Below are 23,871 nucleotides of genomic sequence, written 5' to 3'. Positions count from 1 at the left end.
TCAAAAGGCAAAGCGTTTCTGAAACACCAGGTTCCTCACAGCAGCCTTCACATCCTTGTTCCTCAGGCTGTAGATGATGGGGTTGAGCATGGGGGTCACCACTCCATAGAAAAGGGAAATGAGTTTGTCAGCAAGGTCTTCCTTGTCTTCCCCCAGAGGGGCCTTAGACTTGGGCTTCCCATACATGAAGAGGATGGTCCCGTAGAAGATGATCACGACAGTGAGGTGGGCAGAGCAGGTGGAGAAGGCCTTTTTCCTCCCCTCAGCTGAGGGGATCCTCAGGATGGTGGCAATGATGAAGACATAGGAGAAAGAGATGAACAGAACCGGGACCCCCAGGAAGATCACATTGGTCACTCCCATACTGATCACATTGACAGAGATATCAGCACAGGTCAACTTCAGGACAGCCAGAATCTCACAGGTGAAGTGGTTGATGATGTTGTCTCCACAGAAGGGCAGCCTCATTGCAAGGGATGTCTGCACCATGGAAGCAGTGCTTCCAGCTACCCAGGAGCCGGCAGCCATGGGCACGTAGGCAGCCTTGCTCATGACCACAGGGTACCTAAGGGGGTTGCAGATGGCCACGTAGCGATCAAATGCCATCAAGCTCAGGAGGACACACTCTGTGGCTCCCATGGCAAAGGAGAGGAACATCTGCACTGTACAGGCTGAGAAGCAGATGGTTTTCCTGGGAGTCAAGAAGCTGTCAAGGATGAGGGGGACTGAGGATGTTGTATAGCAGATGTCTAGGAAGGAGAGGTTCCCCAGGAAGAAGTACATGGGTGTGTGCAGGTGGGAGTTGGACACAGTCACCAGGATGAGAACCCCATTGCCTAGTAGGATTGCCACATACATCAGCAGGATGAGCACAAAGAATGTTTTCTCCAGGTTTGGATAGGCAGAGAAGCCCAGGAGAACAAACTCTGTCACAGAGGCTGTCTGGTTGGCACTTACCATGGTGTATCTCCTCTGTCAACTGAAGGAAATACTTAGAGGTCCAAACTCAACATTCCTTGCCTTGCATAGGAACAGTGCATCTGGACTGGGGTTCCAGTCTGGTTAAGAGATTAGAAAATAGTTTTGAAAGTCCACAATATTTATTTATTTCCAAGAAAAAAGAGACAACAAAATAAAAAATTATTTGAGGGACACAGGGCACCAAATGCACAAGGTTTAAAATGATGACTCTGATAATGTAACATGTGATCAGTGACAAAAACACATAACGCATTCATTTAGGGGGGCTATATCCTACAAGGCAATTTACCTCGTTAAACTTTGATCAGAAAAGTGACTTAAAAAGTTTGCTCTATGGTCCCCCAACTTTGTGCCAAATACTAGTGACTTGATTACTTCTGAATCCTCACCTTATAACGATTTCTTCTCATTAGACAATTTTTATGTAAAACAAACTCTGGTTGTTGCCTGAGATCTTTCTCATGGGAAACCCCAGCCCTAGCTGGGTCTTTCAGGAAAAGAGGAGACTGGACATGGAGAGATGCAAGGGAAAGGGGAGATGGTTCCAAGATAACTTCATGCTCTGGAAATTTCAATATGTCTCTAATATTTGAATCTGATATTTCATGAAGATAAATAGAAGGCTGGCCCCAGAAATGCATAGTGGCTCACAATTTCTGGAACTCTAGTTTTCTTTGGTAACTAAGGCAGTCGGGGTGAGTGTCTACACAGGAATCAAGAGTTCTTGAACCTAAATATGTCAACCAGATGTAGACCCTGACACTGATTATGCCCCCCAAATAAATCTAGTCCCACCCTCTGTCCAATTCTAGATCTTCTTCTGCAGAACACTGATGTATGGGTTTTCAGCTTGATCTTTTCTAGTGATGAAGAGCTCACTACATTCCCAAACAGCTTGCTTCCTGTTTACAGAGCTCTGAAGTGTCAGAACATTCTTTATTCTAAACCAAGCCAGCAGCCTTCTGAGTTTCTCTCATTCATGTGATGGTGGTTTCACCTCCTTCTGGAATTGCCTGAGTTTGTGAAGTCAACAGAAGAAGCTCTGAAACCATAGGACTATCTTATTTCTGGGGGAGTCTCTAAAGTTAGGCAAGTCCATGACCTAAGACTGAAAAGTTTCATAGGCTCCTTGCCATCTAGATTTTCTGTCCCATGAAGAAAGAGTTTTGCATGGGCCTCAATCTTTGTGATAGCGCTGAAATCGCTTCATTCCTTCCCTTCTCAAGTCCCAACCCCTTTGAAATATCAAGTCAGAAGTTAGAAATGTTACTGTGCTAATAAAAAGGTTAAGTATTACTCTTATAAGAACCCTCACTTACCTTTGTCAGGAGCCTACTAAGAAAATGTGCCCATGGCTTAGGAATAGTGTGTGGGCCAGAAATAGCAGCACTAGCTTGAAAGACTCAGGTTGAGATGGCCACCTCTGATTTGAAGAAAAGAGTGAAAGCTAGTTCTTCCTACTCAGTCTTGTTTTTATGTTTTAAGCAAAATTTCCAAATGAATAACCAGAACATGAAAAAGGCAATTTGAAATCAGTGCTGCAATTGGGACAATTATGCTCCCTGAAGTGATTAAAAGTTTGAAAGTAGAATTGTACAAAGTCAGGAAACTTTTTATACTTCTGAGACAATGTCCCCAAGATCCAATTATGCCAAAAGCACTCTAGGAAGACTTATTTTCCTCCTTCCTTTCTTCCTGTTGGAACTTTCCACACTTAGACTATTGAGGGATGTTAGAAAAAGCATTTTCATGTCCTTTTTGAATTTCTGCAAACTTTGAAATGCTAAAAATTCTTGAAAAGAAACTGGAGAGCTAAATGTTATTTAGGAATGCCTTCTGTTCATGCACTATGGGACCAGCAGGTGTGGGCACAATGATTCCAAATCAAGTGCTCGGGGGCATGGCTGTGGACATTTTGGGGCAACTTCTATATAAAGCCCTGGGGAGAACTGGGGATTCAGTCTCTGGAAAGTCCTTGAACAATGGGGGAGAATTTACACATGAAGAGACAGGCAAGGGATGGGAGGAAGGAGAAGACCATCTTGGAGACAGACCTTGGCACAGCTCTTGGGCTTGCTTTTTTCTTCTACAACCTCAACAAAGCATTTGTTTGAACAGCTTCATGGAACAGGAGGGATAGCATAGAGTCCAGGGAAGACATTCTATGTTGGTAGAATCTGGAGTAGGACAAGCAGCATATAATTTGGCTTTAGTGATTCTCGTCTCCTAGTATTCATGGCTTTGTGTCGTCCTCTCCTCTGGAGTAACTTGATTTTCAAAAGAATACACTCACTTGCTGGCTTTAGTGAAACCAACTTCCAGATTGGAGAGACAAATGTGGCAAGGAACCGAGAGAGGTCTCTGGCCAACTTACTCAGGACCTCAGCCCAACAACTCTCAAGGCACTGAATCTTGCCAACTACTTAAGTGAGCTTGGAAGTAAACTTTTCCCCAGTTGAACCTTCAAATGAGATCCCACCCCTAGTCAAAACCTTAGTTATAGCCTTGTGAAAGACCCTGAAGCAAAGGATCCAGTTAATCTATAATCATATCTTGACCCACAGAAATTGTGAGACAACACATGTGTTATTTTAAGCCATTTAGTTTTGAAGTTGTTTGTTACACAATAATAAATAACTATTATGTAGAGGATGGTTATGAACTATGAGGAAGAAGCCAAGGAAAGAAAGAGGCAAAATATCTAGAAAACAGTGGTTCAGTGAAAGGGAGCCCTCTACTTCCTCAAAAGTCTTTCCTATTGCCAGAGGACATCAGTGTTCAGCAAGTTTTTTCTCATCCTGGGTCAAAGTCTGCTTATCTCCCTGCACCTCTATCCTGGGTGTTAACTTAGCCTTTGGCTACATGGGACATAATCACTTCCTCTTTTGTGTATCAGCCCTTCAGAGACAAAAGGACAATAAATCACTGTAGATATGTGCAGCTACACGGAAGATACGGCCCTGAACTAGGCACACTACTCCTTCTACTGCCTGCTATGAACACTGTTTCTGTCAATGTGTCAGAGATCCCTTTGGCTTACCTTGGCAAAGAATCATCTTCTCCAGGAAATTTCCCACGGCAATTTCTGCCCACAGAACTCTCTCTCCTCTAAACTTTAAAAGCTTCCTTCCCTGGGATGTCCAGTTTTGTTCTGAACTCTGGAAATTAACTTGTATAATTCATTTTCTGTGGGTGTGTCCATATGCATAGCTCTATTCACACATCCATATGCTTAATGTGTGTATGCACATATAGGTGGTTTTGTAACTCTTTTTCTCTTCAGCCTCAAGGATCTGGTGGTATCCATTTCCAAGATGAAATGCTAATAGGCTTCCTGGTGAATCATGAACTTGAATCTTGATGTTTGAATCCCCCTTGGTTTGTCTAATTGATGTTCCAGAACTCACCTGCATTCATTATTTTCATTCTGGATGGAAACTCAGTGGTGACATTATTTGTCAATAGTTCTTTCAACTATGTTCCTCATTTCTCCATAGTAGAGTTAGACTTATGATCATAGTGGCAAAGAGCAGGAATCAAAATGATGACTAGTGAGCTCAGTTTCCCGGACTTACCCCGTATCTCATTCTTGAACTGAAAACACTTTGTTGTCATGGTTAGCTTCTTCCTTACTTCATTTTTTCATTCTGTGGCTACTCATGGGAGTCTCTAGAATCATACCCCTTGGGTCCACAGTAAATTCTAATGTCTTAGATGATCCCTGCAGAATAATGGAGCTTTGAGAAACATCCTTGTGTGTTCTCTCTCTCCACTTAGGAGCCACAGTTATAGAAATCATTGTTCTCTGCAAGCTTCCTCAGTTGGTAAAAAGCTTGTTCCAATTAGGACAGGTATGTCAGATATTGACAGATCAGCTGGAGTTTTGCTTATCTTTTACACAAAGAAGTTTTATATCTTTACTTTTGTATTTGGCCTCAGAAATCTTAGAACACTCTACCAACTCTGAAACATTTCCTTCAGGGCAGCAGGTTCATTGACTTCCCTCCTGAATTCAGTGTTTGACATCTGCCTGGTGTACACTAGGGAGTATGAAGAGTCCTCCAAGTTCTGCCACATCACCACTCAAGCACATCCCAATGACCAAACACACTTTGGGAAATATTCTTTACCCTTGTGTACTAGTTTAGACTGTCTGTCATGATTGCTAATCAATTCTCAAAGCAATTGAGACAGTGGCACATATAAATAGTAACAATAAATATATGATAAAATCATGACTGGATGCCATCCTGGAAAAACAATCTCTGCCATGAGTCCAAGAGGCACAAAGAATCTTGGACCCTCAGGTGACCTACTGGAGAGAGGAGCTGTTTACTATTTAGGAGCAAGGTAACCGTATATAAGAACAGGCAACAAGCAAAAAAAAGTCCTTTTGTATTTTGTATTGAGACTGCTAGAAATTTTACTAGACAAATGTATGGCTTGCCAATGGCAGTTATTATGACAAGTTTTTGCATTTAGATAGACATATAGATACTCACATTTTGGATAAAATTTACTTACAGTGAAATGCACAATTCTTAAGTGCATCATACAATGAGTTTAGACAAATATACAGACCCACGTAATCCAAACCCAATCCAGCCGCAGAATATTTCTATCACCACAAAGAGTTTTCTCATGTGCCTTCCCAGTTCATCCCCAATACCACTCTGCCCAGAGCATCCCCATTGTTATAATATTTTCACCTTCATATATGTCTACCTTTTCAGAAACATCATATTAATAGAATCATTCATATTCTTTCATGCGAGTCTTGATTCAGAATGTTTTTGAGATTCATCCATGTTGTTACATGATTTAGCAGAATATCCCTGTTGTATTTTCCTCCAGTTTGGTCTTGAGGTCTCTCTTAGGAGTGAGGGTATAAACTATAGCCCTAGCTCTAGGGATTTAGTCATGAATGTTTACAGTGCACCTTTCATGGGATACTTCTTTATCCTGGCCGATAGCCTAAAGCCTAAGTGTCCAACCTGTGACCAAGTGTCCCTCTCACAGGAAACTTGTTTATACTGGCAGATTTTTATGGGTTTTGTCTTACCCATGTCCAGTTTGTTCCTACCAAGATAGCCATTCTTTAGGAGAGTCTTGACCTAGAAAGAAATTAGGTTTGGGTGTGTTGGTAAGGTGAGACACAGAGGAGGCAACTCAGCAAAACACATGAAATAATAGAAGCAGTGTATTACTTACAGATCTAAAGAGGAGATGGCAGCAAGCCTCACAAGGTGAACAGGAAGAGAGACAGCCATCCGGGACATGCACACTGAACCAGTGGGTGGAAAGCAAGAGAGACCAAGCGAGGGATCTGTTGGTATCCAGGTTATTCCCATGCAGTTTTCCCACGCGGAATTCTAATTGATGGGTTTAGAGAAAGCAAGCATAAGTTCTACGGAGTCACACTGTGACTGAGATGTGATCACTGTGGCATTTCTATGTAGTACACGCAGGGTGTGGGGGGCAGTAGGGCAAGTCAAGTAGACTATATCTAGTTATCCCATAGGAAGGTGGTCACTAGCAGGCATTTGTATAAAGAAGATATCTGGATTGACCACATTAAAGAACTGGGAGGAGGCAGAGAATTGGAAACTGTGTTTTAAGGAGCTAAGCCCTGTTTCTTGTATGAAAAAGATAAATATATATTCAAAACAGGTGCTGAGGCAACATAAAATTATAAGAATTCACTACAATTCCTTTTCATTACTAAGTAGTATTCCATTGTATGAACATCCTGTTTGTTTATCCATTTTCCTTATTAATGAACGTCTGGGCTCTTTTCAGTTTTGGCTGATATAAATAAAGCTATTATGAATAGTCTCATACAAGTCTTTTTGTAGACGTATATTTCCATTTTTCTTGGCTAAATAATCTGAGAATTTGATTGCTGGGTCATGCCGTAGGTTTTGCTTAGTTTTATAAGAAGCTGACAGATTTTTTGCCAAATGTTTGTATCATTTTACACTATGGCCAATGATGTGTGAGAGCTCTAGTTGCACTACATCCTTGTCAACATTTGATATCGTCAGTCTTTTTCATTTTAGTCACTGGTTGATGTGTAGTGGTTTCTCATTGTGGTTTTAATTTGTATTTTCCTGATAACTAATGATATTGAATGCTTTTATTTCATATGCCCATTGACCATTCATCTATCTTCTTTGTGAATTATCTGTTCAAATTATTTATTATTATTTATTTTTTTCAATATTGAGTTGTAGCAGTTCATTATATATTTTGGATTCAAGTCTTTTGTCAGGTATTATGTTGTGAATATTCTTCCAGTCCATGGCTTGCATATTCATTTTCTTAATAGTGTTTTCTGCTAAGCAGATTTAAAAAAAGCAGAGATTTATTTTTCACAGTTCTGAAGGCTAGGAAGTCCAAGCTGCCAGCCAGTTCGGGTCCTGGTGGGCACTATCTTCCAGGCTATGGACAGCTGCCTTTTGCTGTGTCCTCTTATGATGAGCGGAGGGGGGCACAGCGAGAGAGCTAAACAGATGATTTTAAATTTTGATCAACTCTATCAATTTCCTTCTTTTTTAGTTATTATTTTCCAAATCCTCCCTAAGAAACTTTTGCCTACCCCCAGTCACAAAGATATTTTTCTGTGTTTTATTATAAAAGTTTCATAGTTTTAGCTTTTATTTAGGTCTACAATCTACAGTAAATTAATTTTTGTTTATGCAATTAAAAATTATCTTTTCCAATGTGGTTATCTAGGTGTCTTAGTGTCATTTATTGAAAAGAACTTCTTTTCCCCCATTGAATTGCTTTAGTACCTTTGTCAAAAAGTCAAACGACCGTATAAATGTAGATCTATTTATCTATTCCATTCCTTTGATCTGTTTGCATTATTTTGCTAGTATCATACAGGCTTGATTCTTATAGCTTTATATTAAGTCTTGAAGTTAGGTACAACTTTGTTCTTCTTTTCTAAGACTGTTTTGTATTTCTTTTACATTTCTGTGTAAATTTTAGAATCAGATTTTTATTTTCTGCAAAAAAAAAGCCTACTGGGATTATGATTAACATTACATTGAATCTATAGATTAAAAGGGGGGGTTCAGCAGTTTTACTATGATGTGTCCCTATAGAGTCTTTCAATCAATGAACATGATATATCTCTTATTTATTTAGGTCTAAATATATGTACTTTTCAATGTAGAGGACTTGTACGTACTTAATTTACTCCTAAGTATTTTATCTTTACTTTATCATAAATATGCTAAAAACAATTGGATATTTATGTGTAAAGAAAATGAGACCCTTACCTCATACCATACAAAAAAAAAAAAAAAAAAAAAAAGTGGGCCAGGTGCAGTGGCTCACGCCTGTAATCCAAGCACTTTGGGAGGCCGAGGCAGGCAGATCAGGACTTCAGGAGATCCAGACCATCCTGGCTAACACTGTGAAACCCCATCTCTACTAAAAATACAAAAAACTAGCCGGGCGAGGTGGCAGGCGCCTGTAGTCCCAGCTACTCGGGAGGCTGAGGCAGGAGAATGGCGTGAACCCGGGAGGCGGAGCTTGCAGTGAGCCGAGATCGCGCCACTGCACTCCAGCCTGGGCGACAGAGCGAGACTCCGTCTCAAAAAAAAAAAAAAAAAAAGTCAAAAAGGAACACAAACCTAAATGTAAAATCTAAAGCCATACAACTTCTAGGAAAAAACATGGGACGGAATCTTTGTGACTCTGGCTTAGATAAAGATTTCTTAGATAAGACACCAAAAGCAAAATTCATCAAAGGAAAAATTGATAAATTTGACAATAAAATTTTAAATTTTGTTCCTCAAATGGCACTGTAAGAAAATTAAAAAAAAAAAGGGACTGTGGGAAAGTATTTGCAAACTGTATATATGATAAAGGGCTTGTATCCATCATACATAAAGAATTCTTCTAAGCAATTAAATAACAAAAAGACAACACAATTAAAATATTGTCACCATAAAACATATATGAATGGTTAATAAGAGCATGTAAAGATAATCAATATAAATAGCCATCATAAAAATGCAAGTTAAAACTACAATGAGATACTACTATGCATCCACTAGAAGAGCTATATTTAAAAGACTAATAATACAAGGGTTGGGGAGGATGTGGAGAAACTATCATACATGCTTGTGGGAATTAAAAATGATACAGCCACTTTGGAAACCAGTTTGGCAGTTTCTTAGAGTTAAACACATTCTTACTATATGACCCACCAACTCCATACAAAACTGTGTACATGCATGTTTATAGCAGCATTATCCATAATAACCCCAAACTGGGAACAATACAAATGTCCATTAGTGGGTGAATAGATAAACACAATGTGCACAAAGTGGTATATCCATACAATGAAATAAATATTGTTTCACAATAAAAAAAGTGCAAGCTACTGATACATGTTACCACTGGATGAGACTCAAAAATATACCAAGCGAAAGAAACCAGATGAAAAGATAGCATAGGATTCCATTTATTTGAAATCTCTAGAAAGACCAAACCTTTCCAAAAACATTATTTATTTTATAATTTTTGTGAGTACTCAGTAGGTGTATATATTTATGGCTATATACCATAATATATACCAAAATATTCCATAGGATATTTTGATACAGGCACACAATGTGTAATAATCACATCAGGGTAAATGGGGTATCCATCACCTCAAGCCTTTATCCTTTATATTACAAACAATCCCATTATACCTTTTTAGTTATTTTTAAATGTACAATTAAATTATTATTGACTACAATCACCCTGTTGTGCTATCAAATATTGGATCTTATTCATTCTTTCTAACTATTTTTTGTATCCATTAACTATTCCTACTTCCCCCCAACCCCGCTACCCACTCCCTGTTGGGAAAAAGGCTTATGGGGTGCCTTATTTATTTAGGTCTAAATAAACTGGTCATAAAAATATGGGACAGTAAGTTGTGAAAAGCCACAACAGGCCTCTGGGGAGGAAAGCCTTCTTATCGCCATTATGTTCCCATTCTCAGAGCAAGAACTGCTCTCTTATCTGTAAACGCTGTGTTCAAGGAGAAAGATACTCCTTTGAAGCATTGGAATGTGGACAGATGTGCAGGCTCCTAGTTAAGCCCGCTCCCACCAGCTACTCTCCAATAAGTTAAAGACATGCTGTTTAAGCACAAAGGAGATTCATTTAAACCGCTGTTGCTATAGGTTACGCGTATGACGTACTGCCTTCCTTTCATCGTTTTGCTCTGAACGTCTGCTTCTTAAATCTAAGTGATTATACTTAATAAAGTGTGGAGACCAGGACTCTGAGCCTTTTGCAGCCTCCATTTTGCAATTGGCCCCCTGGCCCCCACTCTTTATGCAATCTTAACCTGTCTCTTCTGATTCCTTCGTCACCACCGGACTTTGGGTGCCCTACGGGTGGTGTTGAGGCTGGTCACCAAGGCTACCCTTCCCAGCTTCTGGTAACCATCATTCTGTTCTCTATCTCCATGAGTTCAATTGTTTTAACTTTTAGCTCCCACAAATAAGTGGGAACATGTGAAGTTTGTAAAAGAGCAAATCTTTCTAGAAATAAGTAAGTTGGTAGTTGTCCAGGCCTTCTGGTGGGGATTGGCTGCAATTGGGCATGGGGGAAGTTTTTGAAGTGATGTAAATGTTCTAAAATCATTTGGTGGTAATGATTGCATAACTGTATACATTTATTAAAAATAATTGATTTGTACAAGGGATGAATTTTTGGGTATATAAGATATACCTCAATAAAATGCTAAAAATGTTTATTTGGATTCTTTCTGTGTCCCCTTGATATAGTCAGTTCTCTGGGAACTGAAATAGGACCCTTAGACCTGCAAAGCCTAGATAGAGTTGCAGGGATGGGAAGCACACATTTCCCAAATAGGTCCCTGGAAGTGATGGTAATCAGAGTGACTCTTGCTACCACCCTGTATTTTACTTATTTGGGGCACAGCACCATAAAATGATCACTGATTTAGAGTACATACTGCATTCTGGAGGAAGGTGCCCCCTTCTCACCTGGCATTATTTCTAAGCTGGTGGCTTAGCTGTGCTATCAAACGGCCATTATGTCACTCTCTTGGGCCAGTTGCTTCTGGATGGTGCAGTATATTGAAGGACTGTGAGCTCACAGTTACACCTATTTTGCTGTGGACCCCGGCATCTGTCCCCCACTGGCTTAGAGGTGTGTGCTCCCACTACCTGGCCTCTCTCCTCTGCTGGTGCCCACTCCAGTCTTGGAGCAGAGTTGAGGCTGAGCCAGGGTGCTGTTGTGACCCATCTGGGTGTGTACACACTTGGGGCAGCACCAACATGCCAGCTTCCTGCCACCTCTCTGGACTTGAGGCACCAATGAGCATAGGATGGAGGCTGAGGTGGGAGCACTGAAAGCAGCTCAGGGCTTGCCTGCAGGCATCCCTCAGCACAAACAGGCTGGGTAATGGCAGGAGCCAGAGATGTTCCTGGGCAGAAAGGGTAGGTCCCCAGTGAAGCCCCATCTTCAAGTTAGGGACAACCTGAAACTGGGGAGCCAGGTTGACAGACCAGAATGGGAACTTATGGTGCTTTTTCTGGGCCCAGCCATAGCCAGCCATGGACGAATCAGCATGCACTTCCTCCCCTCTGAAACCCAGAAAAACCCAGGACTCAGCCAGACTCAAGAAGACTATGGGAGGACCTGTCTGTGGAGAGGAGTTACCCACTCCAGTGCCTCATCTCTTCTGAGAGCTGAGAAGAAGTTGGGATGACCAGCTGTGGAGAGGAGCTACCCACTCCAGGGTCTCCTCTCTGCTGAGAGCTGAGCAAATGTCGGGACAACTGGCTATGGAGAGGAGCTACCCACTCCAGGGTCTCCTCTCTGCTGGAGGATGAACACTTGTCAGGACACCCTCACTGTGGAGAGGAGCTATCCACTGTGAGTCTCCTCTGAGCTGTTATATCACTCAATAAAGCCCCTCTTCACCTTGCTCACCTTTCACTTGTCCATGTAGCTCATTCTTCCAGGGTGCAGGACAAGAACTCAAGACCTACCAAATGGAGGGGCTGAAACATGCCCCTTGCTTGCCACATTGCAAATGACAAGAAGGAGAGAAGAGCTGCAGCCCTTCAGGGAACCCAGACTTAGGAGCTCCCCAAGCCAGGGCTGTGACACCCTTTTTAGGGTTCTGTGATTCCTGGCATCTTCAAGCTTCCAGGCACCACCGTGTTCCCCAATGCCAGCCATGGAAGCTGCTTGCAGTATGCCTGGTCCAGCTGCAGACTTGCAGGGAGCTGGCACCCATGCTGGCACCTGGAGCTGTCTGCCCTGCCACAGTCAGCGTGCCTGGATGTACACAGAGGCCATACCCTACACTCGGCTCGCTCACCCCTCACCACTTGGCTCACTGGCAGGCAGGGGATCCAGGCAGGTAGTGTAAGCTGAGTGCAGCCTGCCTGGCCAAGTGGGCCCAGTGGGCCTGAGCAAAACTTGGGCAAAGGCAACACTGGCCACAGAGGTTGCTGCCTGGTGAAGCAACACCTCAATGATCCTGTAACATTATGTTGGGAGGGCAGGGACTTGAACACTAGACCTCTTGAATAACATCAATCCCTGGACATGTTCCAGATTTACAGGTGATAGAAACCACAAATGGCAAAGTCCCAGTAGCAGGAAGGGAGTTTTTGATTACAAGAAGCACTACATGTTGAGTCCAGAATAATTGTTTCAGAACTGATTTCTCCAAGACTTGTGCCAGGCATGATAACGTGGTACTGTGTGCATGAGGCTTATGAAAAGGAATATATATTTTACGTAAGCTAGTAGATAGTAATTATATTAGTTGTGACTTTTGTTGCTCCCCCTCCTAAGAAAGCAACTTAATTTAGATTAGCAAAAACCAGAATCTACTATAAAGGGTTGTCCATTAGAAACAAAAGTTCAGGAATGTGAATGTAGCCAGGTTTTAGGAAAAATGGAAATGAAAAAATAGGAACACATGAGGATTCTCTAAACTAAGGGTCCACAAGATTAAACAGTTTTTTTTAAAACAGGCCTGAAGTTACACAGGCAGAGGCACTCCATGTTAGTCTGGCTGCAAAGTCCGTACTCTTAACCATCTCTCAACTTTGCTCCTCTCTCTCTTTGGCTACTCTTTTCTCTTTGCAGACATGGTTACTCTTGACCTCTCCAGTCCACATAGTCAAACATGATTACCTCACAGCTCCCAAGTTTGCATGCTATGGATCCAATGACTCACTCCCTGGTACTAATGACAATTCTTGAAACCTGGCAGAAAGAATCTGATTGCTCTAGGGAGAGTCAGTGTCACTCAGAGCAAACATGAGTGACTTGCTCTGTGGATGGGGAAGAAGGATGGCTGGAGAAAATGCTCAGAGAAATCAGATGGTTAGGTCATAAACTGGAAAGCCACCCCGAATGTGCTACAGTGATAAATCTGAACTAACTCAGTTAAGTGTGGTGTTATAGTCTGTCTTCAAGTGTCATGAGGCTTCCTTTGGGGAGTTGTTTAACATATTTCATTAATAATAAAAATGTTAATGTATTAATTGGGAGGTTACTTTTTGATAGTCACTGTGCATTTTTTTTTATTGTTATACTTTAAGTTCTAGGGTACATGTGCACAACGTGCAAGTTTGTTACGTATGTATACATGTGTCATGTTGGTGTGCTGCACCCATTAACTCGTCATTTACATTAGGTATATCTCCTAATGCTATCCCTCCCTCCTCCCCTCTCTTCACAATAGGCCCTGGTATGTGATGTTCCCCTTCCTGTGTCCAAGTGATCTCATTGTTCCATTCCCACCTATGAGTGAGAACATGCAGTGTTTGGTTTTCCATCTTGCGGTGGTTTGCTGAGAATGATGGTTTCCAGCTGCATCCAAGGACACGAACTCATCCTTTTTTATGGCTGCATAGTATTCCATGGTGTATATGTGCCACATTTTCTTAATCCAGTCTGTCACTCATGGACATTTGGGTTGATTCCAAGTCTTTTCTATTGTGAATAGTGCTGCAATAAACATACGTGTGCATGTGTCTTTATAGCAGCATGATTTATAATCCTTTGGGTATATACCCAGTAATGGGATGGCTGGGTCAAATGGTATTTCTAGTTCTAGATCCTTGAGGAATTGCCACACTGTCTTCCACAATGATTAAACTAGTTTACAGTCCCACCAACAGTGTAAAAGTGTTCCTATTTCTCCACATCCTCTCCAGCACCTGTTGTTTCGTGACCTTTTTAATGATTGCATTCTAACTGGTGTGAGATGGTATCTCATTGTGGTTTCGATTTGCATTTCTCTGATGGCGAGTGATGATGAGCATTTTTTCATGTGTCTGTTGGCTGTATGAATGTCTTCTTTTGAGAAATGTCTGTTCATATCCTTTGCCCACTTTTTGATGGGGTTGTTTGTTTTTTTCTTGCAAATTTGTTTGAGTTCTTTGTAGGTTCTGGATATTAGCCCTTTGTCAGATGAGTAGATTGCAAAAATTTTCTCCCATTCTGTAGGTTGCCTGTTCACTCTGATGGTAGTTTCTTTTGCTGTGCAGAAGCTCTTTAGTTTAATTAGATCCCATTTGTCAATTGTGGCTTTTGTTGCCGTTGCTTTTGGTGTTTTAGACATGAAGTCCTTGCCCATGCCTATGTCCTGAATGGTATTACCTAGGTTTTCTTCTAGGGTTTTTATGGTTTTAGGTCTAACATTTAAGTCTGTAATCCATCTTGAATTAATTTTCGTATAAGGAGTAAGGAAAGGATCCAGTTTCAGCTTTCTACTTATGGCTAGCCAATTTTCCCAGCACCATTTATTAAATAGGGAATCCTTTCCCCATTTCTTGTTTTTGTCAGGTTTGTCAATGATCAGATGGCTGTAAATGTGTGGTATTATTTCTGAGGGCTCTGTTCTGTTCCATTGGTCTATATCCCTGTTTTGATACCAGTACCATGCTGTTTTGGTTACTGTAGCCTTGTAGTATAGTTTGAAGTCAGGTAGCGTGATGCCTCCAGCTTTGTTCTTTTGGCTTAGGATTGTCTTGGCAATGCAGGCTCTTTTTTGGTTCCGTATGAACTTTAAAGCAGTTTTTTCCAATTCTGTGAAGAAAGTCATTGGTAGCTTAATGGGGATGACATTGAATCTATAAATTACCTTGGGCAGTATGGCCATTTTCACGATATTGATTCTTCCTATCCATGAGCATGGTATGTTCTTTCATTTGTTTGTGTCCTCTTTTATTTCACTGAGCAGTGGTCTGTAGTTCTCCTTGAAGAGGTCCTTTACAACCCTTGTAAGTTGAATTCCTAGGTATTTTATTCTCTTTGAAGCTATTGTGAATGGGAGTTCATTCATGATTTGGCTCTCTGTTTGTCTGTTACTGGTGTATAAGAATGCTTGTGATTTTTGCATGTTTATTTTGTATCCTGAGACTTTACTGAAGTTGCTTCTCAGCTTAAGGAGATTTGGGGCTGAGACGATGGGGTTTTCTAAATATACAATCATGTCATCTGCAAACAGGGACAATTTGACTTCTTCTTTTCCTAACTGAATACCCTTTATTTCTTTCTCTTGCCTGATTGCCCTAGCCAGAACTTCCAACACTATGTTGAATAGGAGTGGTGAGAGAGGGCACCCCTGTCTTGTGCCAGTTTTCAAAGGGAATGTTTCCAGTTTTTGCCCATTCAGTATGATATTGGCTGTGGGTTTGTCATAAATAGCTCTTATTATTTTGAGATATGTTCCATCAATACCGAATTTATTGAGAGTTTTTAGCATGAAGGGCTGTTGAATTTTGTCAAAGGCCTTTTCTGTATCTATTGAGATAATCATGTGGTTTTTGTCTTTGGTTCTGTTTATATGTTGGATTACATTTATTGATTTGTGTATGTTGAACCAGCCTTGCATCCCAGGGATGAAGCCCACTTGATCGTGGTGGATAAGCTTTTTGATGTGCTGCTGGATTCGGTTTGCCAGTATTTTATTGAGGAGTTTAGCATCGATGTTCATAAGGGATATTGGTCTTAAATTCTCTTTTTTTGTTGTGTCTCTGCCAGGCTTTGGTATCAGGATGATGTTGGCCTCATGAAATGAGTTAAGGAGGATTCCCTCTTTTTCTATTGATTGGAATAGTTTCAGAAGGAATGGTACCAGCTCCTCCTTGTACCTCTGGTAGAATTCAGCTGTGAACTCGTCTGGTCCTGGACTTTTTTTGGTTGCTAGGCTATTAATTATTGCCTCAATTTCAGAGCCTGCTATTGGTCTATTCAGGGATTTAACTTCTTCCTGGTTTAGTCTTTGGAGAGTGTAAGTGTCCAGGAAATTATCCATTTCTTCTAGGTTTTTTAGTTTATTTGCATAGAGGTGTTTATAGTATTCTCTGATGGTAGTTTGTATTTCTGTGGGGTCGGTGGTGATATCCCCTTTATCATTTTTTATTGTGTCTATTTGATTCTTCTCTCTTTTCTTCTTTATTAGTCTTGCTAGTGGTCTATCAATTTTTTTGATCTTTTCAAAAAACCAGCTCCTGGATTCATTGATTTTTTGGAGGGTTTTTGGTGTCTCTATCTCCTTCAGTTCTGCTCTGATCTTAGTTATTTCTTGCCTTCTGCTAGCTTTTGAATGTGTTTGCTCTTGCTTCTCTAGTTCTTTTAATTGTGATGTTAGGGTGTCAATTTTAGATCTTTCCTGCTTTCTCTTGTGGGCATTTAGTGCTATAAATTTCCCCCTACACACTGCTTTAAATGTATCCCACAGATTCTGGTATGTTGTGTCTTTGTTCTCATTGGTTTCAAAGAGCATCTTTATTTCTGCCTTCATTTCGTTATGTACCCAGTAGTCATTCAGGAGCAGGTTGTTCAGTTTCCATGTAGTTGAGCAGTTTTGATTGAGTTTCTTAGTCCTGAGTTCTAGTTTGATTGCACTGTGCTCTGAGAGACAGTTTGTTATAATTTCTGTTCTTTTACATTTGCTGAGGAGTGCTTTACTTCCAACTACGTGGTCAATTTTGGAATAAGTGCAATGTGGTGCTGAGAACAATGTATATTCTGTTGATTTGGAGTGGAGAGTTCTGTAGATGTCTATTAGGTCCACTTGGTGCAGAGTTCAGTTCAATTCCTGGATATCCTTGTCAACTTTCTGTCTCATTGATCTGTCTAATGTTGACAGTGGGGTGTTAAAGTCTCCCATTATTATTGTATGGGAGTCTAAGTCTCTTTGTAAGTCTCTAAGGACTTGCTTTATGAATCTGGATTCTCCTGTATTGGGTGCATATATTTAGGATAGCTAGCTCTTCCTGATTAATTGATCCCTTTACCATTATATAATGGCCTTCTTTGTCTCTTTTGATCTTTGATGGTTTAAAGTCTATTTTATCAGAGACTAGGATTGCAACTCCTGCTTTTTTTGTTTTCCATTTGCTTGGTAGATCTTCCTCCATCCCTTTATTTTGAGCCTATGTGTGTCTCTGAATGTGAGATGGATCTCCTGAATACAGCAAACTGATGGGTCTTGACTCTTTATCCAATTTGCCAGTCTGTGTCTTTTAATTGGCCAATTTAGTCCATTTACATTTAAGGTTAATATTGTTATGTGTGAACTTAATCCTGTAATTATGATATTAGCTCGTTATTTTGCTTGTTAGTTGATGCAGTTTCTTCCTAGCATCAATGGACTTTACGTTTTGGCATGTTTTTGCAGTGACTGGTACCTGTTGTTCCTTTCCATGTTTAGTGCTTCCTTCAGGATCTCTTGTAGCACAGGCCTGGTGATGACAAAATCTCTAAGCATTTGCTTGTCTGTAAAGGATTTTATTTCTCCTTCACTTATGAAACTTAGTTTGGCTGGATATGAAATTCTGGGTTGAAAATTCTTTTCTTTAAGAATGTTGAATATTGGCCCCAACTCTCTTCTGGCTTGTAGAGTTTCTGCTGAGAGATCTGCTGTTAGTCAGATGGGTTTCTCTTTGTGGGTAACCCAACTTTTCTGTCTGGCTGCCCTTAACATTTTTTCCTTCATTTCAACTTTGGTGAATCTGACAATTATTTGTCTTGGAGTTGCTCTTCTCAAGGAATATCTTTGTGGCATTCTCTGTATTTCCTGGATTTGAATGTTCGCCTGCCCTACTAGGTTGGGGAAGTTCTCCTGGATGATATCCTGCAGAGTGTTTTCCAACTTGGTTCCATTTTCCCTGTCACTTTCAGGCACACCAATCAGACGTAGTTTTGGTCTTTTCACATAATCTTATATTTCTTGGAGGCTTTGTTCATTTCTTTTTACTCTTTTTTCTCTACACTTCTCTTCTTGCTTCATTTCATTCATTTGATCTTCAATCGCTGATACTCTTTCTTCCAGTTGATCAAGTTGGTTACTGAAGCTTGTGCATTTGTCACGTAGTTCTTGTGTCATGGTTTTCATCTCCGTCAGCTCGTTTATGGTCTTCTCTGCATTGATTATTCTAGTTATCCATTCATCCATTCTTTTTTCAAGGCTTTTAGTTTCTTTGCACTGGGTATGTAGTTCCTCTGTTAGCTCTGAGAAGTTTGATCGACTGAAGCCTTCTTCTCTTAACTCGTGAAAGTCATTCTCCATCCAGCTTTGTTCTATTGCTGGCGAAGAGCTGCATTCCTTTGGAGGGGGAGATGCACTCTGATTTTTTGAATTTCCAGCTTTTCTGCACTGCTTTTTCCCCATCTTTGTGGTTTTATCTGCCTTTGGTCTTTTATGATGGTGATGTACTGATGGGGTTTTGGTGTGGGTGTCCTTTTTGTTTGTTAGTTTTCCTTCTAACAGTCAGGACCCTCAGCTGCAGGTCTGTTGGAGTTTTCTTGAGGTCCACTCCAGACGCTGTTTGCCTGGGTATCAGCAGCAGAGGCTGCAGAAGATAGAATATTGCTGAACAGCAAATGTTGCTGTCTGATTCTTGCTCTGGAAGCTTCGTCTCAGAGGTGTACCCAGCCGTGTGAGGTGTGAGGTGTCGGTCTGCACCTAGTAGGGGATGTCTCCCAGTTAGGCTACTCAGGCAGTCTGAGCAGGCAGTCTTGAGCAGGCAGTCTGTCCGTTCTCAGATCTCAACCTCTGTGCTGGGAGAACCACTGCTCTCTTCAAAGCTGTCAGACAGGGATATTTACATCTGCAGAGGTTTCTGCTGCTTTTTGTTTAACTATGCCCTGTCCCCAGAGGTGAAGTCTACAGAGGCAGGCAGGCCTCCTTGAGCTGCAGTGGGCTCCACCCAATTCGAGTTTCCTGGAGGCTTTGTTTACCTACTTAAGCCTCAGCAATGGCGGGCTCCCCTCCCCCAGACTCGCTGCCACCTTGCAGTTAGATCTCAGACTGCTGTGCTAGCAATGAGGGAGGCTCCGTGGGCGTGGGACCCTCTGGGCCAGGTGTGGGATATAATCTCCTGGTGTGCCGTTTGCTAAGATCCTTGGTAAAGTGCAGTATTAGGGTGGGAGTTACCTGATTTTCCAGGTGTTGTGTGTCTCAGTTTCCTTTAGCTAGGAAAAGGAATTCCCTTCCCCCTTGCACTTCCCAGGTGAGGCGACGCCTTGCCCTGCTTCAGGTCTCACTGGTCAGGCTGCACCCACTGACCAGCACTGACTGTCCAACACACCCCAGTGAGATTAACCCAGTATCTCAGTTGAAAATGTAGAAATCACCCATATTCTGTGTTGCTCACACTGGGAGCTGGAGGCTGGAGCTGTTCCTATTCAGCCATCTTGGGCGCCCCATCCCGCTATGCATTTTTAACATATACACATACTGATCTTCACAACACCTCTATGGAGTTGGTTTAATTATTTCCATCTTACAAATGAGGAAACTAAGGGTCCACAAGATTAAATAGTTCTTTCTAAACAGGTCTGAAGTGTGCAGGCAGAGGTACTCCATGTTAGTCTGGTTGCAAAGTCTATGCTCTTAGCCAGAAGGGTAATTATTAGTAGGCTTGGAAATTATTGCCAGCATCCAATCTAAAATCATAAAGAAATGAAATGGACTGTGAATATAAACTTCATATTGTAGTAATGATTTATCTAGAGGAAGACTGCTAAAGATTCTCTTCTTGGGCTGTATTATCTAGTTTGGTGGTGTTGCAGCAAACTCTTCAGTGACTTTGGGTAGAAAATAGACATGCTCTATGTATATTAAGAGGAAAAAGAGTTACCCAAAATTTTCTCTAGGATATTAAGCAGGAAATAATTAAACAGACAACACTCTGAGCTCCTATAGTCAAAGAGGGGTTAAATGATGTCATTCAGGATGCATCTTGATATTGGCAATTTTCTAAAATAGCAGATTGGTTTTCAATTTGGATGCCAATTAAGAAGTGACTTTTCCAACTGCTGAAAGCAGCAAGTGGAGGTGCGGCCCTAGCGGCCAGGACTCTGAACTGTGGCAGCTAGTGATACAGAATGAGATGGACTAACCCCACAAAGGACATCACCAGATAGAGATAAGAAAAAAGAGTAGTCAGATGTATCTGTTCCTCCTGGAGCCTCAAAACATCATTATTCAAGATCACGATCAAGGTCAAGAGAAAGAAAATGAAAGTCAAGTAATAAAGGAAGAAAACACAGGAGCTGGAACAGAAGCAAAGAGGCAAGAAGACATGAATCCAAAGAAAAATCCTCTAAGAAACACAAATCTGAGGAACATAATGACAAAGAACATTCCTCTGATAAAGAAAGAGAGCAACTAAATTAATCTGAAAATAGTGAGGACAAGCACAAATGCAAAAAATGAAAGTCATCAAGAGGCAGAAGTCACTCAAGATCTAGGTCTCGTGAAAGACGCCATCGTAGTAGAAGCAGGCTGGAGCAGAAGTCTCGATCCAGGAGTGGGGAGTGGAAGAAGTCTCAACCTAGAAGCAGAGAGGGGAAGAAATCAAGATCCAGAAGCAGGGAAAGAAAAGGGCATATCAGATCTCATTCCTGCTCAAGATCGAGACACAGGCATAGGACTAGAAGCAGGAGTAGAACAAAGAGTAGAAGTCGAGATAGAAAAAAGAGAATTGAAAAACCGAGAAGATTTAGCAGAAGTTAAAGCTGGACTCCGAGTCCACTTCCCTTCAGAAGCAGAAACACAGCAATAGACACACAAGAAGCTTTAGCTAGGAGGTTGGAAAGGGCAAAGAAATTATAAGAACAGCGATACAAGAAAATGGTTGAAAAACAAAAACAACAAGAAATAACTGCAGCAGCTGCAGCTACTGGGGGTTCTGTTCTCAATGTTGCTGCCCTGTTGGCATCAGGAATGCAAGTAATACCTCAGATAGCCATGACAGCTCAAATGGCAGCCCTGCAAGCTAAAGCTTTGGCAGAGACAGGAATAGCTGTACCTAGCTACTATAACCCAGCAGAATTTCTATGTGAATCCATTGAAATTTGCTGAACAAGAGAAAAAAAGGAAAATGCTTTGGCAGGGCAAGAAAGAAGAGGACAAATCTTAATCTACTGAAATACGCGAAAAATTGAATTTTGGAAACAAGGACCAAAATGTCAAATTTAGGAAATTGATGGGTATTAAGAGTGAAGATGAAGCTCGATGTAGCTCAGTTGATGAAGAAAGTTACAAGACTCTGAAGCAATAGGAAGAAGTATTTAGAAGTTTAGATGCTCCGTATGAAAAGGCAAGATCACAAATCCACACACAAAGAGGAATGGGTTTGGGTTTCACATCTTCAATGTGAGGAATGGATGCAGTTTGAAAAAGATCATACTTTAAAGTTTGGGACTTTATATACTTCTTGTTCTGATATCAGGTCCTTGTTCACCAAACAGCTAGCATTCTAGCTTGCATGGGTGTTACACTGACTTTCATTTATTGAAAAATATGAATTTTTATAAATATCAGATAAGTGACACTGGTGTTAGTGTTGTAATCAGGTTAAACCCACTTACACTAAACTTGACAGGACTATAGAAGGACAATATTTTTTAGATCATGAATTCTACTTTTCAATACATAAAAGCTGTAGGTGGGATAAAAATCTCACACATGGATCTTTTTCGTGTCTACTGTCTTGTGTACTTTTGTACTTGATCTTGTACAGTTATTTTCATCTCTTGAAACATGAAAGAAATGTTATGTAGCTGTTCTTTAGAAGATCTGGCCATTTGGCACATAACTTAGCACAGATAACCTGGGTGGTGATGATAATAAAAATGGTTTTCTCAAAAAAAAAGTGACTTTTCCTCACTGTCATGCTCCCCATTACACAATACAACAGAAAACAACGTAATTGTCACATACAAATTGAAACTGGTCTGCACATGAACAAAGAAATAAGTGTTTGTTTTACAAAGTTCTAATTTTTATTGCTTATTTTTTCAGAATAAAAATACAAAGAAAATTTAATAGTCACTTACTCTCGGTTCTAGGTAATTTAGCACATTCTAAAGAGTTAGTGTTCCATCTTCCATCACGAAGAAAGCCCCATCTCAATGAACATCAGTTTGGAAACTGTTGTGTGGGACCATTAAGCAAGTCTGTGCTTACTGAGTAGACCCCTTGTGTAAACAGAACCAAAAGACACACCGCTTCCTCTCACTATCGCTGGGTGAAGCATTTCTGACTTACCAGGCTCCTCACAGCAGCCTTCACGTCCTTGTTCCTCAGGCTGTAGATGATGGGGTTGAGCATGGGGATCAACACTCCATAAAAGAGGGAGATAAGCTTGTCTGAAACACCCTGTTTGTCCGCCCCCAGGGGGTCCTTAGACTTGGGCTTTGCATACATGAAAAGAATAGTCCCATAGAAAATCACCACTACAGTAAGATGTGCAGAGCAAGTGGAGAAGGCCTTTCGCCGTCCCTCAGCTGAGGGGATCCTCAGGATGGTGGTGAGTATGAAGATGTAGGAGACAAAGATGAACAGGACTGGGACCCCCAGGAAGATCACGTTGGCCACCCCCATGCTGATCACATTGATGGAGATGTCAGCACAGGCCAACTTCAGAACTGCCAGGATCTCACAGGTGAAATGATTAACGATGTTATCCCCACAGAAGGGTAACTGTACTGCAAGAGAGATCTGCACCAAGGAGTTGGCTCCACCAGCCACCCAGGAGCTGGCAGCCATGGGCACATAGGCAGCCTTGCTCATGACTACTGGGTACCTAAGGGGGTTGCAGATGGCCACATAGCGATCAAACGCCATCATGCCCAGGAGCACACACTCTGTGGCTCCCATGGCAAAGGAGAGGAACATCTGCACTGCACAGCCTGAGAAGGAGATGGTTTTCCTGGGAGTGAGGAAACCGTCCAGGACCAGAGGAATGGAGGAGGTTGTGTAGCAGATGTCCAGGAAGGAGAGGTTCCCGAGGAAGAAGTACATGGGCATGTGTAGGTGGGAGTCGGACACAGTCACCAGAATGAGGACCCCGTTGCCCAGCAGGATCACCAGGTACATCAGCAGGATGAGCACAAAGAATGTTTTCTCCAGCCTTGGCTGATCTGACAGGCCGAGCAAGACAAATTCTGCCACAATGGATTGGTTGGCCACTTCCATTTTAAATTCTCTCTTCCCCATTTAGGGAAACTGAGAACAGCAAACATGTTTATAAAGATCAGTATGTGGTATTTATAATGAGACGCTTCTAGAACATATAATCAAATTTACCCTTTGAGATGCCAAACTGTAATATCAGCAGCTAACAGATAAAATTCACTGCCTACTGAAGTTACCTTAAAAGTCAGGACATGTCAGATCAAAAGTAGGAGAAGCAGACCCTGGAAATCTAATCAAACCATGATAAATGAAAGAATTTTCATCAGATCAGTGGTATTAACACACTTGAAGGAATGGATATGCAAGGAAGGATCTGCATAAGCTCCATAAAAGAGGACCTTTGAGGGCATGCTGCATGGTTCCAACACTGACCAGGGAAGTGGGCT

The 23,871-nt window shown here is 41.3% G+C and overlaps 2 protein-coding genes and 1 pseudogene across 2 annotated transcripts; 1 reads left to right on the top strand and 2 right to left on the bottom strand.

Moving 5' to 3' along the window:
• On the bottom strand, positions 1 to 2,381 carry LOC102130791 (olfactory receptor 13C7). Its single transcript, XM_015436748.4, has one exon. It carries the CDS (start codon positions 958 to 960, stop codon positions 1 to 3), a length of 960 nt encoding a protein of 319 aa, XP_015292234.2. The 5' UTR covers positions 961 to 2,381.
• Positions 2,382 to 2,881: 500 nt separating this feature from the next.
• On the top strand, positions 2,882 to 21,582 carry LOC102126943 (arginine/serine-rich coiled-coil protein 2 pseudogene; annotated as a pseudogene).
• A 943-nt stretch (positions 21,583 to 22,525) lies between these two features.
• Positions 22,526 to 23,485, bottom strand: LOC102126582 (olfactory receptor 13C7-like). Its single transcript, XM_005582366.4, has one exon. It carries the CDS (start codon positions 23,483 to 23,485, stop codon positions 22,526 to 22,528), a length of 960 nt encoding a protein of 319 aa, XP_005582423.3.
• Between the last annotated feature and the right edge of the window lie 386 nt (positions 23,486 to 23,871).

This window comes from Macaca fascicularis, chromosome 15, assembly GCF_037993035.2.
Source record: "Macaca fascicularis isolate 582-1 chromosome 15, T2T-MFA8v1.1".
Taxonomy (NCBI): domain Eukaryota; kingdom Metazoa; phylum Chordata; class Mammalia; order Primates; family Cercopithecidae; genus Macaca; species Macaca fascicularis.
Note: the sequence above shows the minus strand (reverse complement) of the source record. Positions and strands in the feature narration are given on the sequence as shown.

Bases quoted from the DNA above. Each gene is read 5' to 3' on its own strand.
- LOC102130791 (XM_015436748.4), bottom strand. From the start codon at position 960: ATGGTAAGTGCCAACCAGACAGCCTCTGTGACAGAGTTTGTTCTCCTG.
- LOC102126582 (XM_005582366.4), bottom strand. From the start codon at position 23,485: ATGGAAGTGGCCAACCAATCCATTGTGGCAGAATTTGTCTTGCTCGGC.